Source organism: Neolamprologus multifasciatus, chromosome 1, assembly GCF_963576455.1.
Source record: "Neolamprologus multifasciatus chromosome 1, fNeoMul1.2, whole genome shotgun sequence".
NCBI classification, from domain to species: Eukaryota; Metazoa; Chordata; class Actinopteri; order Cichliformes; family Cichlidae; genus Neolamprologus; species Neolamprologus multifasciatus.
Window position 1 is genome coordinate 27,947,059 of NC_140439.1, and position 14,524 is coordinate 27,961,582.

Here is a 14,524-nt window from a genome sequence, read left to right on the forward strand (position 1 = left end):
CTGACCTCATCCTTGTTACATATGTGTTGGACAGATGTTTTCTTCTTCAGCTGGTGAAGGAAGCTTTTTCAAGAATTGCATGGCTTGTAGGCTACACACATTTCAAACAAACATTCTGCCGTTGCAGTTTTCTGTTGCTGCTCCGATGTATTTATGCACCTGTAACCATATGGCATTATTAACACCTTTTTTTTTTTTTCTTTTTTTTTTTCATTAAAAAAAAAAAAAGAAAAAAAGGAAAAAAAATAATCCTCGCATGCAAACAAACACTGGACTTGCACACTGTCAGGCTCTGGTTATTATCTGCAAGGCCCAGCTGTCTCTCAGTATGACATGCACACACTCACACACACATCAAGACATGAACAGAACAGACAGCATATTCACTCACACATCTACAAGTGCAGCAAAGCCGTTATTACAAACACCACAGTACATGTAAGCCTCATGGCCTGGCTTTGTGGATACCGTAGAGTTCAGTACTGTCAGCTTTATTTCCCATCCAGTAAAGTCAATTTTCCCTTTTTTTTTTTTTTTTTCTTCACTTTTCATTTTAAAAGGAATATCTTTTAGACACTACTTGGATAAAGATGCTTTTGCAAACCTGCCACATACACGTGACATTGAAGAAGTGCAGAACTCAAATATCTCCCAGAATTGGCGTCATGTTTCTTTAACGGAAACGGAATCTACTCGGATAGCCCTAGTCATTTTTATTTTCCTGTGGTGTTTCCCAGTTAGTACCCCCTGCTCCTCTAACACAATTTGTCTCCTCATCAGAGGTCCGACTGTGCAGACAAACTGTTTCGGTGCTGACTTGGCAGGTAAACTACAGCAGTAGAGATCAGATCAGAGCCGCTCTGCTTTTAGTTGCCAGTAGTCACCGGCGATGAAATAACATCACTTCGCCTAAGCATCGGAAGCAGGAGAGTTGAGATGACCTTGAAGCGACTTCTGTCGGCTTCTGTCAGCTCCAGCACTGCTATCAAGCCCTTTGTCAAATCATGTCAAACAGAGCCTTGAAGCTGTGCACTCTTGTGTAGCTTTATTTAGCTGAGGGCAGAGATAGTGTTTGTTTTGCTTTTCTTTTCTTTTTTTTCTTTAAATATATAAATTGGTGCCTTGCATGCAAGATAAGCCAAGCTCTGTCTGAGATTGATATCAGCTTTGTTACCCTCTCCTCCTTTTGGTTTTCTCATCCTAGCTGCAAGCGAGCCCCTTTGTCCCCATTGCCCCCTTGTGCCTTGTGACTTGGCTCATGCTGCTATAGTAAATCTGGGGCATGTTTACACTCAGTGTTCTGGCAGGCGTATACCTACCAAGCAGCCAATCAGTCACCCCACCCTAAAATCTCCCATTAAACCTTTTGGAAAAAAATTTATCCTGTGCCCCCCCCCCCCCCCCCCCCCCCAAAAAAAAAGGTGATTCCTGCCAAAGTGCTACCATGAATAGTATTTCTCAGTAACACTGCGTCTGCAAGCTGGCGCCCTGAGGATATCTTAGTTACCTCGATGGTGAGCAAGCACCCACTGAACTTGCGCAGCTGTGATGTGACTAAAGGGATTCAGAGGAAAGTAAATCCTAGTGTATTCCTTTTGTTTTTCTCAAGGTCTGGGTTCCTGTTAAAATAACAGATGAACCTTTTTTAGAACTGTACTTCTGAAAGTTTATTTCTGAAAGTTGCATGAGAAGATTGATTTTTCTCATGTGTGCATTATAAATATGACCTTCAGCCAGCTGCAGCACCACTTGGCTTACCACATAAAGGCTGTAAACAAGGAAATAAAAGGTAATGGGCTGTATACAAAAAACGGACATATGTTGTGACCTCCACCAACTGGTGTGTGCTCTGCTGAAGCCTTGAGTTTATTATGTTACCATGCATTTTTTTTTTTTCTTTCTTGAAGCCAGAAGTCACGTTTGAGTGAGAGGTAATCATGAAGTTATGAGCTAACACTGGCTAGCTTAGTTAGAAAAATGCGTCCACGGACTTGTGCATTAGTGCTAAGTAACTTAATTACATTAACTACACAGTAAACTATGATTTTTGTTTGATGCTTACACTGAAAAAGCGCAAAGTCACACATATCAAAAAAGGTCACCTCCTAGTTTCTCCTAGCGCTAGAAACCCATTAAAGTAACAGACAGCTAACGACTAGCACCACCCGTGGTGGTGGGTCAAAGCAGGCCAGCATATTTAAATCCTGGCAGACCAATGGGCTTTTGAAGCCAACTCAGAAGTGCCTGAAATCCATTAGCCAATGAGGAACACGGTCAGACGCACCCCTCCTTGTGACAGCCACTTTCTTGCAACCACAATGATGACATTAGGAACATCATCGCAAGGGTTCAAAATTGGACTATAGAAATCAGAGGTGATGTCACAATAGCTATGCATATAATATAGGTATGTTTGGGGGGGGGGGGGGGGTGCTCCAGTACTACTTGCCTTTTCAGCTTTTTCTCCAAGCATTTTTATTGAAACCAGTAAACACTGCTCACATTGCAACATTCACATACACACATCGCATTTTAGGCTCGGTTGTGCACACTGGAATTCATATCTATAGGCTTACATACATATTAGAATATATTAAATCCCCTCCTTAAACACATTTAATATATGAAAAATAGGAGGATATGCATTTGCATTGGCTGGTTTCCAAATATCTTCTTAAATTCATGACGTATGTAGCCACTCATTGTGTGCGCACAGAATTAGTTTGATTCCCTGACTCTCAAGCAAACAGTTCCGTAATCACAAAGCATCTGTTCGCTGAAATCCTCTGTGATCTGATTTCTTCCTGCCATCTCTAGCTCCAGTGAAATGAAGAAAATCCCAGTGAATAAATACATTTAATACGCTTGCAAAATTGAATTCCACATAATTAATAACTGGGAGGTGATTAAGTCTCAGTGGAGACCAGACATAGGGCTCTTGGATGCTGTGTTAGTGCTGCATGCAGACCTTTTTCTTGCATGCAGCACTGCACTCTCCATAACCATGGAGAATTCAGGCAAATCACCTTATTTGACTTCCATGTTGGAATTCAGAGAACCTGCTAACTAATTCAGCACACCAGTAATAAAACAGTTATATTGCTGGTAGGTGTGATGTGATGACCATTGGCAGAGGTTGATGGCCTCACTTGGTGACAGCCAGCTGATTAAACAAGCGGTGATGAATGGAACTGGAGCCTGGCTGTGAAATGACCTGCAGTTGCTGCTGCTGTCTGTGGATGCCCGGTGTTCTGCTGCAATCATGTCAAAACACACAAGCAATCTACTGCATCTACTTCAGACATCTCCCTCAAAAACCAGCCTCTGAAGGGAGGAGCTTTGGTTTTTCTTTCTGAAATCACTGATGCTTGACACAACTCTGACATTTATTACTACTTGACCTTCTGCTCTTATCAGAAATCCATCTCAAAGTGCTTTGAAAATAAGCTCTCTTTCCTCCGTCTGCATGTTTCTTCATAGTTCAACATCTCAATCCAGTCTTCCTGGTTACCACAACTCCCACTCAGTACCCCAACCCTCAAACCCAACCTCCTGCTAAGTTGCCTCATCCTGCTTCCAGAGTAAAAGTTTCATGACTTTGCCCTCCCCCTTGCTCATTATTCCATTGTCTGTCTAAGAGATTGTCACTGTGATTTATGTCAGGGAGTTTTAATATGCGGTGGAAAGGCTGTTTTTGGTTCTAGTGAATGTCCAAAACCCAGGGGAATCCAGACAATCACAATCTATGATATGTCCCCCTGTTGAGAGGAGAGATGGCACTCCTTTGTCTGCAGGGTCTGCTGGGACTGAGTGTACCTCACTTTATGAGCATTTAAGGATATTTTAGCACATTTAATTTACCCTGAAATAAAACCAGTTTTTCGTTCTCTTTACAGGAAAAATTCAATTTCTTCCTGTCCAGAAGGACACCTGCATGACTATAGGAAATATGCTTTTATTATTATAATTATTTTGTATCCCCTCCCCATAATTTTAATGATGGTGCCCTGGTCTCCATTGACTCCAGATGTCACAATGTTTTCAACAGAACGAGCACTGTAACGGCAGAAAGAGCCTAAACTTTGATTGTGGACAAGATGTGGCTTGTGCAGCTGGCTTTCACTCCCACAAGGGGAAGACCATCATCTGCCAAAGTGCCTTGAGTGTTAGATTTGTTTGTGAGCATCTTGAAAAGTTTAAGTCATGGGTTGTAGGGTTGTAAACATTTATTGCAGCTTTATCAGCTCCATTTGCATTATAGGCCAATGCACCACCTGGTAGTGTTGAGGGAAAACTTCTTGCTGGTGTCTTTTTTTTCTGTCAGAAGTGTCTAAATTTGAATCCAGCTTACTGGTTATACATGTGGAAAAGGCTGTAAATGGTTTAACTGCAGCAAATATTAGTGTTTACGACCTCAGATTCGAGCCAGTAATCTTATTTGGACAAGCAAATGGAGTCCGTGACCTCCAGTGTTTTGGCTTGCAAAGGACACAGAGTGTGTTTTAATATGTTTGGAACGGGAGGCAAGAGATAAACATTTACATAGATGGTCAAAAGCTGCAAAGAGTGAGATGCGTGTAGGCAGAAAATGCACTGATCTTATATTACATGCACTTGGTCAGTTTTTCTGAGCTGAGAAAACAAATGTCAAATATGACGCAATAACATTCATCTACAAAAAAGATGGGCCCCACTTGATTGTGATTTGTCCAAACCGTGAAGGTTTTGAATAAAACGCTTTGTTGGGTTTTGTTTTGCTTTTATATTTGGTCTGTTTGAGGTGTATTACACGGTTAGTCCAAGCAAAAAGTGACCAATTGTCAGACCTCCTCCTGCCTATAAAAGCTAGCTCCAAAAATGAATCCAATCCTCTTCACAGTAGAAAGCAGTAAAAAGCTTCTGATGCCACTATTGAGAACACTGAGTCCTCTGTGATGCTAAGGGAAATGCTATAAAAGGAGCAATGTGTACATCAAGTCTGTATTTAATCAGAAGAATCATTTGAAGCTGCAGGAAATCGAGCAACGTGGGGGGAAAGTAGCTCATTTGACTTCTGGCCCACTGCTTAAGAGATCTTTTTGAAGAAGCTGCAGAATCAGGGAGATTTAGATTAGTGTTGAGCAGAGGAAGCTTTTACCCCGCTGCCAGTAATGATTCGAACGAAAAGGGGGTCGGCCAGCACAGAGAAGCGTAGACGTGGCTCAGTGGTGTGTGTCTTCTCATGGAGAAGCTGGTGGCTGCGACTAAAGAAGCGAAGAAGACTGTCGCCTCCAAGAGTGAGGCTCAAGGAAGACGGGTTTGATAAGAGTTCACCTTTGTGTCATAAAATTAATTTGACTGAATCTCGCAAGCAAGTGTTGGCTGTAGTTTTGGTTTGTGGTTCTTTATGTAACCTTGAGATTCTCAGTTTTTTGGAGTGCTAAAACAGAAGTTCCTGTCAGCTTAAGGAGCAGTTGTCTTCTGCTCATCTCAGGTTGGAATTTGAATGTCAGAGGCCTGCAGAAAAGCGGGATGCATGTCATGGTGTTCTGCAGGGGTTGACTGACAGTTCTGGGTTAAACAGGTGTCCATGATTAAGTGCTACTGAGTGCATGGACTTAAAAGCCCCCCCTCCTTAAAAATAAAATCAGATCAGTCATCTGTTTTTCTGTGCTTTGAGCATCAGGACATGTTCTGTACTAATCTGTTCCTTTCTGTTCTGCTGTGTGATAATAATCTGGTGTGTGTGTGTCTGTGTGTCTGTGTCGTCTTCTTCCAGATGCAAAGGAAAGATCAGCTAAGAGGTTCTCGGCAAACGGCGTCTTTAATTACACCTCTCTGCTGCTCAGCCAGGAAGACGACATGCTGTATGTGGGAGCCAGGGAGGCACTGTTCGCCCTCAGCCTCTCAGACATCAGCAAAATCAAGCTGCAGAAGAACGTGAGTGTAACAAAATGCCAAATGCCTCATCCGAGTCCAAATTACATGTTTAAAACCCGAATTGCTGGTTCGCCAGGCTCGCGCATGTGACAAATTTTGCTGGTAGATAGTTCAGGGAGAATATCTAAAGCCCTGAATTACCACTTTATGGACTTGTCATTAATTTGAGCTGTAGGCCGATGGTGTTAAATAAATAAATCCTGGCAATTTTCGCCATATTTTTTTTTAATATAGTCAAGAGAGTAGATACAGTTAAATTAAAGTTTAAAAAAAAGTGTGCAAACACCTGCTCAGTCTCTTTACTATTTGGACTTCTGTTGCTATGAATCGGTGACTTTTCTCAGAGCAGCGACGCTCACAGTTTAGACGACTGCAGCGAGTCATAAAAACTTTGAGCGCAAACATAAACAGTTATGGTGATGTGCAGACGTCACAGTTTGTGCGAGCAGTGGCCAATGCGTCAGACACAACCATAGCTTTATGCACACATTTGAGTTTCTGTTTTGTTTGATCTGCCACAGTTATTGTTTGACAGTGGGTGCCATTACGGGAGTACGTCTTGTCGTTAGTCCTTAACCAGTCAGCGTACAATAACAGAACTCTTTTATAGACAAAGTCGACCTCTCTCTAAGAGTAGATGAAATGATGTCACTAGTGTTTTCATTTGGATTTCAGCATAAAATCAAACTCTTCTCTAAAATCAGGTAAAAATAATATTTTAGCAACTAATCGAGGACGATCTTAAAACCACTCCGTGCAAATCGAAGCCCATTTTATTACAGTGGAAGTGGACATGCTCTCTATACATTGGCTCTGAATCTGTGGATTTCCACAATCTATCACATGACTTATTCAGGGTTTCTTTCTCTGCTTCAGCTGACATGGGGCACTCCTGCTGGAAAAAGAGACGAGTGTAGCTTCAAAGGGAAGAACCTGGAGGTGAGAGACATTTTCTTCTGTTTGTTTGAGTAGTGTTGTAAGGGGGGGAAAAAAATTCCGGTGGAGCTGTGTGTTGACAAACCTTTCCATCAGTTACAAATGGATTCATCAAGTGTGCAGGCTCACTGGGGAATTGCTCTTTCTTCTTCTTCTTCTGTCTGTCTCTTACCTTGTTGTCATGCCAGCTGTTGTATCTCTGGGCGACAAGCCTCAGTAATCTGTGTAAATCTCTGGTCTGTAATACAAAAAACTCACCAGGCAAAGTGCTGTGTGAGAGGTTTTCCCAGCAGTATTTGAGGAGAGGAGGAATACTTTTCTGTTTCTGTCGAATAATATTTACATTTCCTGCTCTGAAAGATTTGCTTATGATTAGGAGTATTATAGGCCGATTTTTAAGGGGCTCTCGAGAAGATCACATTCAATTCTTAGAATTTCTTGTGATTTTTATGGACCTGACACGCTCTCCATTTGTTCTCTCCAGACTGATTGCTTCAATTACATCAAAATTCTTCTGCGGCTGAATAGCACTCATCTCTATGTGTGTGGCACCTATGCCTTCAGTCCTGTCTGCGCCTACATAGTAAGTAATGACCTCTCAATCTACCCATTGTTCACCTGCAAGACTTGATTTTCTCCCATCATTAAAGCGAGTCTTAATTTATTCCGTTCCTCTCCTCTCACAAGAACAGGATTGAATTTTATAAATATTTTTAGGGGTACTCTTTAGGAATCAAGCCCCTTTATCCACCATGTCAGTATTGGATCTGTTGTTATCCAAGCGTTACCAAATCCTGTTGAGGCACTTGAGCCAGACAAGTCAACAGGGGGTACACGAGCTGTGTGGTTTCCAGATAGAGGGGAAGCAGTAGGTCTGTTTATCTAGCAGAGGAGTACATTTTGGAGTGATGGTAACCGGCAGTAGAGTTTGGCAACAGCGCAGCTTCTCAAAGCAGGGCATTAAACTCTGCCCTTTGACGTCAGAGTCTCAGACTGAGGATCGCTTGGCAGGACGTTAGGCCCTGATCTGGGATTCCAAGCAAGTCTGAGTTGGTCTGGGTGAACACTCGTCTTGTTGATGGAGTCCACAACTCTGTGTGTCACCCAGGGCATTCCTCGCGGCCAGACGATCTGAGATGTATAGTATTACCAGTGAGGGATGTTTTATTTATTTCTTTTTTTTACCACTTCTCACAGAACGTTTTATGGTCAGCCAAAAAGATACAGTAACAATCAAATTAAAGACACAAGTTTAAACAAGCTTAAGATTAACACAACATCTAATAATAAAGAAACATGGGAATATTTCTCAGCAACAGAGGAACTCCATGCTATAAATTATCTTTATATATTATTTATGTGTGTCCTGTGACAATGCTCCTATTCCCATGTGTGCATTAAATGCTTTAACGATAGATGTAATTGTTCTTGCTGTGTGGCAGCAGAGGAATCTCTTTTTTAAAACTATATAAATGAAGTGATGGGAATGGAAAATCTTCCATCCTCTTCCTGTGTAAAAATGTATTACAAAGTTAAGCTCAAGCTTTTGCAGCCCTAAGACCTCAGAGCGCTTGAGGCTCTAAAACTGTTCACAATGAAGACCTCATGAGAAGCTCACTTTGATTAGCCAGACCAGTGTGTAGCAGTGGAAACTGCAATTGCTCTCCATATATGTATTCTGTGATTCAGTGTCCTCATACCCTCTGTTAGCTTTATCAAACAGGACTAGAAGCTCAGACAAACAAGGTCGAATGCTGTCTGACGGACCAGCTACATTTAGATTCAGTGCATAAACTTATGCCACGCGTTCTTGATACAAGTCTGAGGCTATTCAGTGTTTTATCGACATGTCTTCCAAATGCATGTGCAAGTGTTGGACGCTTCAAATGAAAGCGTCACGATGCACGCTTTCTGATTAGCCAACATGCTGTCACTTTTTCCCTTACACGGAGCAGACCACAGTGTGTAGCAGTGGAAACGTCAGTTGTTCTCCATATATTTTCTTGTAATTCACTGTTCTCGCTCCCTTTGTCAGGCTTTTGAAAAGGCACCGGCTAAAGCCTGATAGACTGACTGCATTTTGATTCAGTGCAGTGTCTGTCACCCACAGCAAAAGTTGTCCATTTTGATGAGTTATTCAGTTTTGTGGACCTCATGAGCTATTGGAATTTGACATGTCCAATCACTGAAAGTCACTTCCTAACGAGACAACATGATGACATCATTTAACTTATTTAACTTATTTAAAGCATCCACGGTCTCGCTGGCTGCAGAAGTTTTTAATATACATGCACTGGGAACAGAGTCTGACCAGTATGTTTTTCATACCAAACCATTCTTTGATAAGGTCTCAGTCAAATAGGCTTGAAGGCCAGTGTGAGTGCCCAACTGCCAAGGGGAAGGGGAACATTCTCCTTTCATGGTTTGCATTGAATTTTTTTTTGAGTTTCACTAGTACTCGAGAAATGTTTGCAGGCAAGTCGGCATCTTTCATTCAAATTAAGGACGCCTGCAACAACCTGCTAGCAGCCAAAGCAATCTTAAGCAGTTTTTTGGTAAACAATTTTAGCTTGCAACTGGCAGCAGCTTCCAGAAAACCACTCACCAACCAGTCAGGAATACAGATTTTTTCCCCAGTGACCTGTGATGGGAAAAAGATCTTTGATGAGTTTCTAGACTTATTTGACTGAGGGTTTTAAAGAAATGTTTGTGGAAACTCAAAATGGGACTAAAAATACTGAAACATTTAAAGATACAGGCTTGTTTTGTTGAAGTCAGACTTCAATGGAAGTTCAGTAACTGTTTCACGTGTGTATTATTTATGTTTCTCTAAGAGGTTGGAAAGAAAAGCAACTGGACTTGTTGGGAGTTTCTTGAGGGTTTCACCTCTCCTCCGAGAAGCTTCTTCATATTATTTATGGTTTTGTTTTTGTATTAAGTATTCAAGTATTTTTGGGAGAGACTGTGAAATTAAATGATTAAATGATGAGAAATACTGGAAGATGGATAAATAAAGTATATTTCTACAATGAATGTATCATTTGTGTTTGAGTTGAGAAATGATTTTCTGCCTTTGCTATCTCTGGCACACGGCTCTAAATTCACGTGTACCTGCTTATGATGTAAATCAAAATTTTATGGGTTTTTTGTTTTGTTTTGTTTGTTTGTTTGTTTGTTTGTTTGTTTGTTTTTAAAGCAATAATTTGCCAGAATAGCTGATCACTGCAGAATTTGGAAAAGCATGTCTCTCGACCCATGTCGGAAATGTTTCACGGAATATTTGGAGCAAGGGATTAGCGAATATTTATGGAAGTAGAGCTGAGGATAAAGTACGGTAGCCGTGTTCACAGTAATGAAAGCAAAGTGCAGCTCAGTGATGTTTTTTTTAGACAACAGCTCAACAGCAATAAAATGTCAGCACTCTGCTACAAAGGTTAATCTTTTGGTAAGTTGCCTTTATTGTCCAGTTTTGTGAGATTTTTGATTTATCGTCACTTAATATCTTTGTTTGAAGTTGGTTGGTACATTAGATATAGTTTTCCTTTTCATACTAATGAAATAGCCTGTTTGCTTGTGACAGAGGGTACACAAAAGAAACCTTCTATTAATCAGACAGCCTGTCAATGGTCCGACAGCGATTTCAAGCGACCAAACATCCAAAATGTCAGCGTGTATTGTAAAGGAGAAAATTATCTTGAGACCACTGAGCTCACTTTAACTCACCATTTTACTATAAGTAGAATTTAATTGGCCTGAGCCTCAGGGACGTTTGCTGTTTGTGTCTGCCTCCAGAATACGTCAACATTCACACTGGAGAGAGATGAAGAGGGCGAGGTCATGATGGAAGATGGGCGCAGTCGCTGCCCCTTTAATCCAGAGTATAAATCAACTGCCATCATTGTTGGTATGTATTAATGCGCACTTATATGAATGGCTTCCTTTTAGACGGGGAAAGCGGGCGCAGCTGTTTCTGAAACTATTTTGATGGCAACTCCATCTTTGATTCAGTAATGAGTCATGATGTGCCTGCTAATGTTGTTTGTCTGCGTCAGACTCTCTGATAAATAGCCGGACAGCAGCAGACATTGTTTTTGTGCAACTTCTTTAACAAGCAATTAGTAAATAATTGAACTGGATATGAAGAGGAGAAATGATTTGTCTATTCTCACTCAGACTGTTATGTGCTAACATTTCACTTTATTACCGACTTCAGCTCCAGCCTGTTATTATTTCTTTGTCGTGTGTTATTTTTATTGATTCCAAATTCAGTTCAATCTTTCTCTTCCTTTGTTCTCCTCCAGATGGTGAATTATATACTGGTACTGTTAGTAACTTTCAAGGGAATGAACCAGTCATTTACAAGAGTTTGGGTCAGGGAACTGCTCTGAAGACAGAGAACTCCTTAAAATGGCTGCAAGGTAAACTCCCATGTGTTTTTTTTCCTTCCACAAATCTTCCATTATGTACCGACCACTGCAGATAAGCTCCAAAAAGCAGCGATCATTAGCGAGGCACATTCACTAATGCATGCAGACGGAGAGCAAAGACAAGCGCTTGTAGATTGCGGGAGCCCAGCCTATCAGCCGTTGCACATGCACATCAAAACAACCTCATCCGGCTGCCACTGCTTTCGCCAGAGTAAGCTGCACTTTGCGCACAATTAAGACTCTTCTTGTCTTCTGATCTGTAGGTAATTCATGCAGACTGCTCCTGATGAGGCATCTGAGTACAATTATAAAGAGGATTCTGTTTCCTCTTCCCTTGCAGGATTGTAGCACAGCTTGTTGGTGCAGACACTGACTTTTTCCAAATTTATGATGGCAGAAAAAAGTGTGGGGAAAAAAAGGTTCCCTTGTGTCGATTATAAAGGTGCAACGCAGCTGTCTAACCACACGTTTGCTTTTGTGTTTTTCTATCTCTAACAGATCCCGTCTTTGTTGGGTCAGCTTACATCGAGGAGAGTCAGCCTATAGGCAACTCTGTGGGCGACGACGACAAGATTTACTTCTTCTTTAGTGAGGCGGGAAAAGAATTTGACTTCTTTGACAACACCATAGTGTCGAGGATTGCTCGCGTGTGTAAGGTAATGTACACGGGGTTAGGGTGAGGCGGTTACACAAAATGATCACGCAAAAGTATGAGGCACAGCAGGGCTCAAGCTTCCTGTCCTTAATCCTGGCACAATTGCCTCAAAACAAGATGGGACACTCCCATGTCAAAGCACATTAGGTAACATTAACTGTATATTATGCCTGAGTAATTGCAATGGAAACATGTCACTGGCGCATTTAAACTTTTCTCTATTTAACTGTACAGGCATGTTTTCAGCAGATATAGTTTCCCCTTGCCTGAATCATTGCCTCGTCTCAGGCTCCCTCCCTTCCCCTTCTCTGCAATGTCATATCCCACTCTCCTTCCATCTCCCTCACAATGTCAGCTGCACTCGTCCATCCCTCCAGCTCCTTGCCGTTCCTCCGCCAGCCCTTTGAGCTTTGCAGGCATTATTAGTATTCAAGAGTGCTTCACAGCAATATGAAATGCTTCTTCCACCCTACGATATGGCCTGTTTTCTTGCATGCAAACTGTAGCAACTGCAGAATTCACTGGGATCATTTAAACCATTGACGTCATTCCCCCTCCGTCCGCTTCTCTCCTCGAGAGTTCAGTTTGGTTGATCAGCCTGGGTAATCAGCCACAAACTCCATTCCCTTTCACCTGTCGTCAGATCTGTTAAAAAGCTATGAAGCTGCATGATATACATGCACTCAGCGTCCCTACCTGACTGATGTCTCTTGTTCATGGCGGCAGTAATGTGAGTAATCGTGGGGACAGCATGTAATCTTAAGTGACAGCTTAATGACTTAGTCCTACTAGGCTCTGGAACTCGGTGCGGCGACACCTCTTGCTGCCGGCAGAGCACCTCCTGGGTCCTATATATGGAAATCATTGACAGAAGTGCCCCCAGACTGTGGCAACTTGCTGCAGATGAACTGTGCAATAGAGACAGAAGAATAGCTTTCTCTGCTCTGTAAAGCACCATTATTTCACAGGAATGCAGCAGCTCCCTTTTCACTTTCTGACGTCTTTTCAGTTGAAGCTCTTCTATAGCAATATGGTAGTGCTGCTTGTGGTTTATTACCCATTTTACAGGATAAATAATGCATCAATAAGTGATTTGCATTTTCTTTTTTTCTTTTTTTTCTTTTTGTATCTTAGGTGGCCCGATTATTTACAGCGCCACATTTTTACTTTAGTTCCTCTCCCTTTTTTTTTTAAAGGCCATCTTTCCTTAAAGTCAACCTACTTCTGATTGGCTGCCCTTCTCAAACAGATGTTTGAATAGCAGATGGGTGGAGCTTCTGCGGCTGAGATGACCACATTAGGGGCATCCACTCGCGTCAAGATCGAGCAGTCTAAAGTCTGAGCCAGTGATTCACAGGGATTACCTGTATAGCCGCTGACCTGAAAATGGCGGCTATGTTTATGCTGTCCAACGGTATAAATAAAGAAATATAGGACCACTTAAAGCATGTTTTAAAAAGAGAAAAATCCCTGTTTCTTGGCTTCACTAAAGGCCTTGTCAGCTATTTGCAGTCCTGTTTCCAATGCAAAATATTTATGCATGTACAAACAACTATTGCTAGATTCCTAACCTAAGATGACAGATTTACACTTGTTTTTTTGCAGGAGACCTCTGAGATAATGAAGTTCTCTGAAATGGTCATTCACTCTGAATATAAAAATATTTTGTACGTGTTCAGATTTGAGGTATACGACTCAATATTTGATTGCAAATTGTGTCACTGTGGCATATGAGGGTTTAATTGCCTCTGTGAGCTGTGTGTGAACTGCATAGGTGAGCAGTGATCTCGGCGGCCACAGTGTAGAACACGCTCCCTGTTGTTTTGAGAATGATAGTAAGCAGCTGTTCCTTTCACCATGTGTAGTATCCCTGCCTCTCCCATGACCCCTTAGGAAGGTGCACCTCACAGTTGGAGGTGTCTTTAGTAGAGAAAATCTAAGACTAAATCAAGACCGGCACAAAAATTCCCACTTTTTTTTCTTTTCTTTTCTTTTTTTATGTCAGTGTATCACATTTAAATGTGCGTCTTGTGTGCTCCTCCTCTGCTGAGGAATGAGTGCTAAACTCAGATTAAGTAAAGCTGAGGTATGAAGACCCCTCCCTTTTGGCAGGCTCCAAATCTAATGGACTTTTGCAAACTGTCAGAAAACACGCACTCCCTTTTCTTTCTGTGTCAGGCCAACTCCTGATATGTTGGTATGCGGTTTTATTTAATATATCAAAACCATGTTGCTTGTCATAGTTTATCTTGACAGACACTTAGAAAAAGAGAATATGTTTCTTGTTAGATAAGATTAATTTAATGGTATTCTAACTACTGTTTTACTTACATTTTCCAAATAATTCTACTTATTCTACTACTTTTTTCCTTCTCCCAGTCTTTCCTATCTGCCCCCGCTCCCTTCTTGCCCTCCTCATTTCTTTTGTTTATTCAGGTGTGCGCTCTGAAGGGCTGTGAAAAGTGGGCATGTTATAAATACTGCATGGCGCAATTTTCTTTACCTCGTGATCTATTACATCTCAGGTTGATGAGAATCTTGGATGTAATAAATATTATGAGAGTCGGCTAATGCCGCACAAAGAAGC

The 14,524-nt window shown here is 41.5% G+C and overlaps 1 protein-coding gene across 3 annotated transcripts in view; it reads left to right on the forward strand.

Moving 5' to 3' along the window:
* sema4bb (sema domain, immunoglobulin domain (Ig), transmembrane domain (TM) and short cytoplasmic domain, (semaphorin) 4Bb) overlaps positions 1 to 14,524 on the forward strand; it is a 67,363-nt gene that overhangs the window by 32,704 nt on the left and 20,135 nt on the right. For all 3 annotated transcript variants that reach the window (XM_085153763.1, XM_085153769.1, XM_085153757.1), the window contains exons 3-8: positions 5,759 to 5,919; positions 6,796 to 6,858; positions 7,340 to 7,438; positions 10,648 to 10,759; positions 11,157 to 11,273; positions 11,781 to 11,938. In XM_085153763.1, the coding sequence (XP_085009889.1) occupies positions 5,759 to 5,919; positions 6,796 to 6,858; positions 7,340 to 7,438; positions 10,648 to 10,759; positions 11,157 to 11,273; positions 11,781 to 11,938 (710 nt within the window). The remainder of the gene's footprint in view (positions 1 to 5,758; positions 5,920 to 6,795; positions 6,859 to 7,339; positions 7,439 to 10,647; positions 10,760 to 11,156; positions 11,274 to 11,780; positions 11,939 to 14,524) is intronic.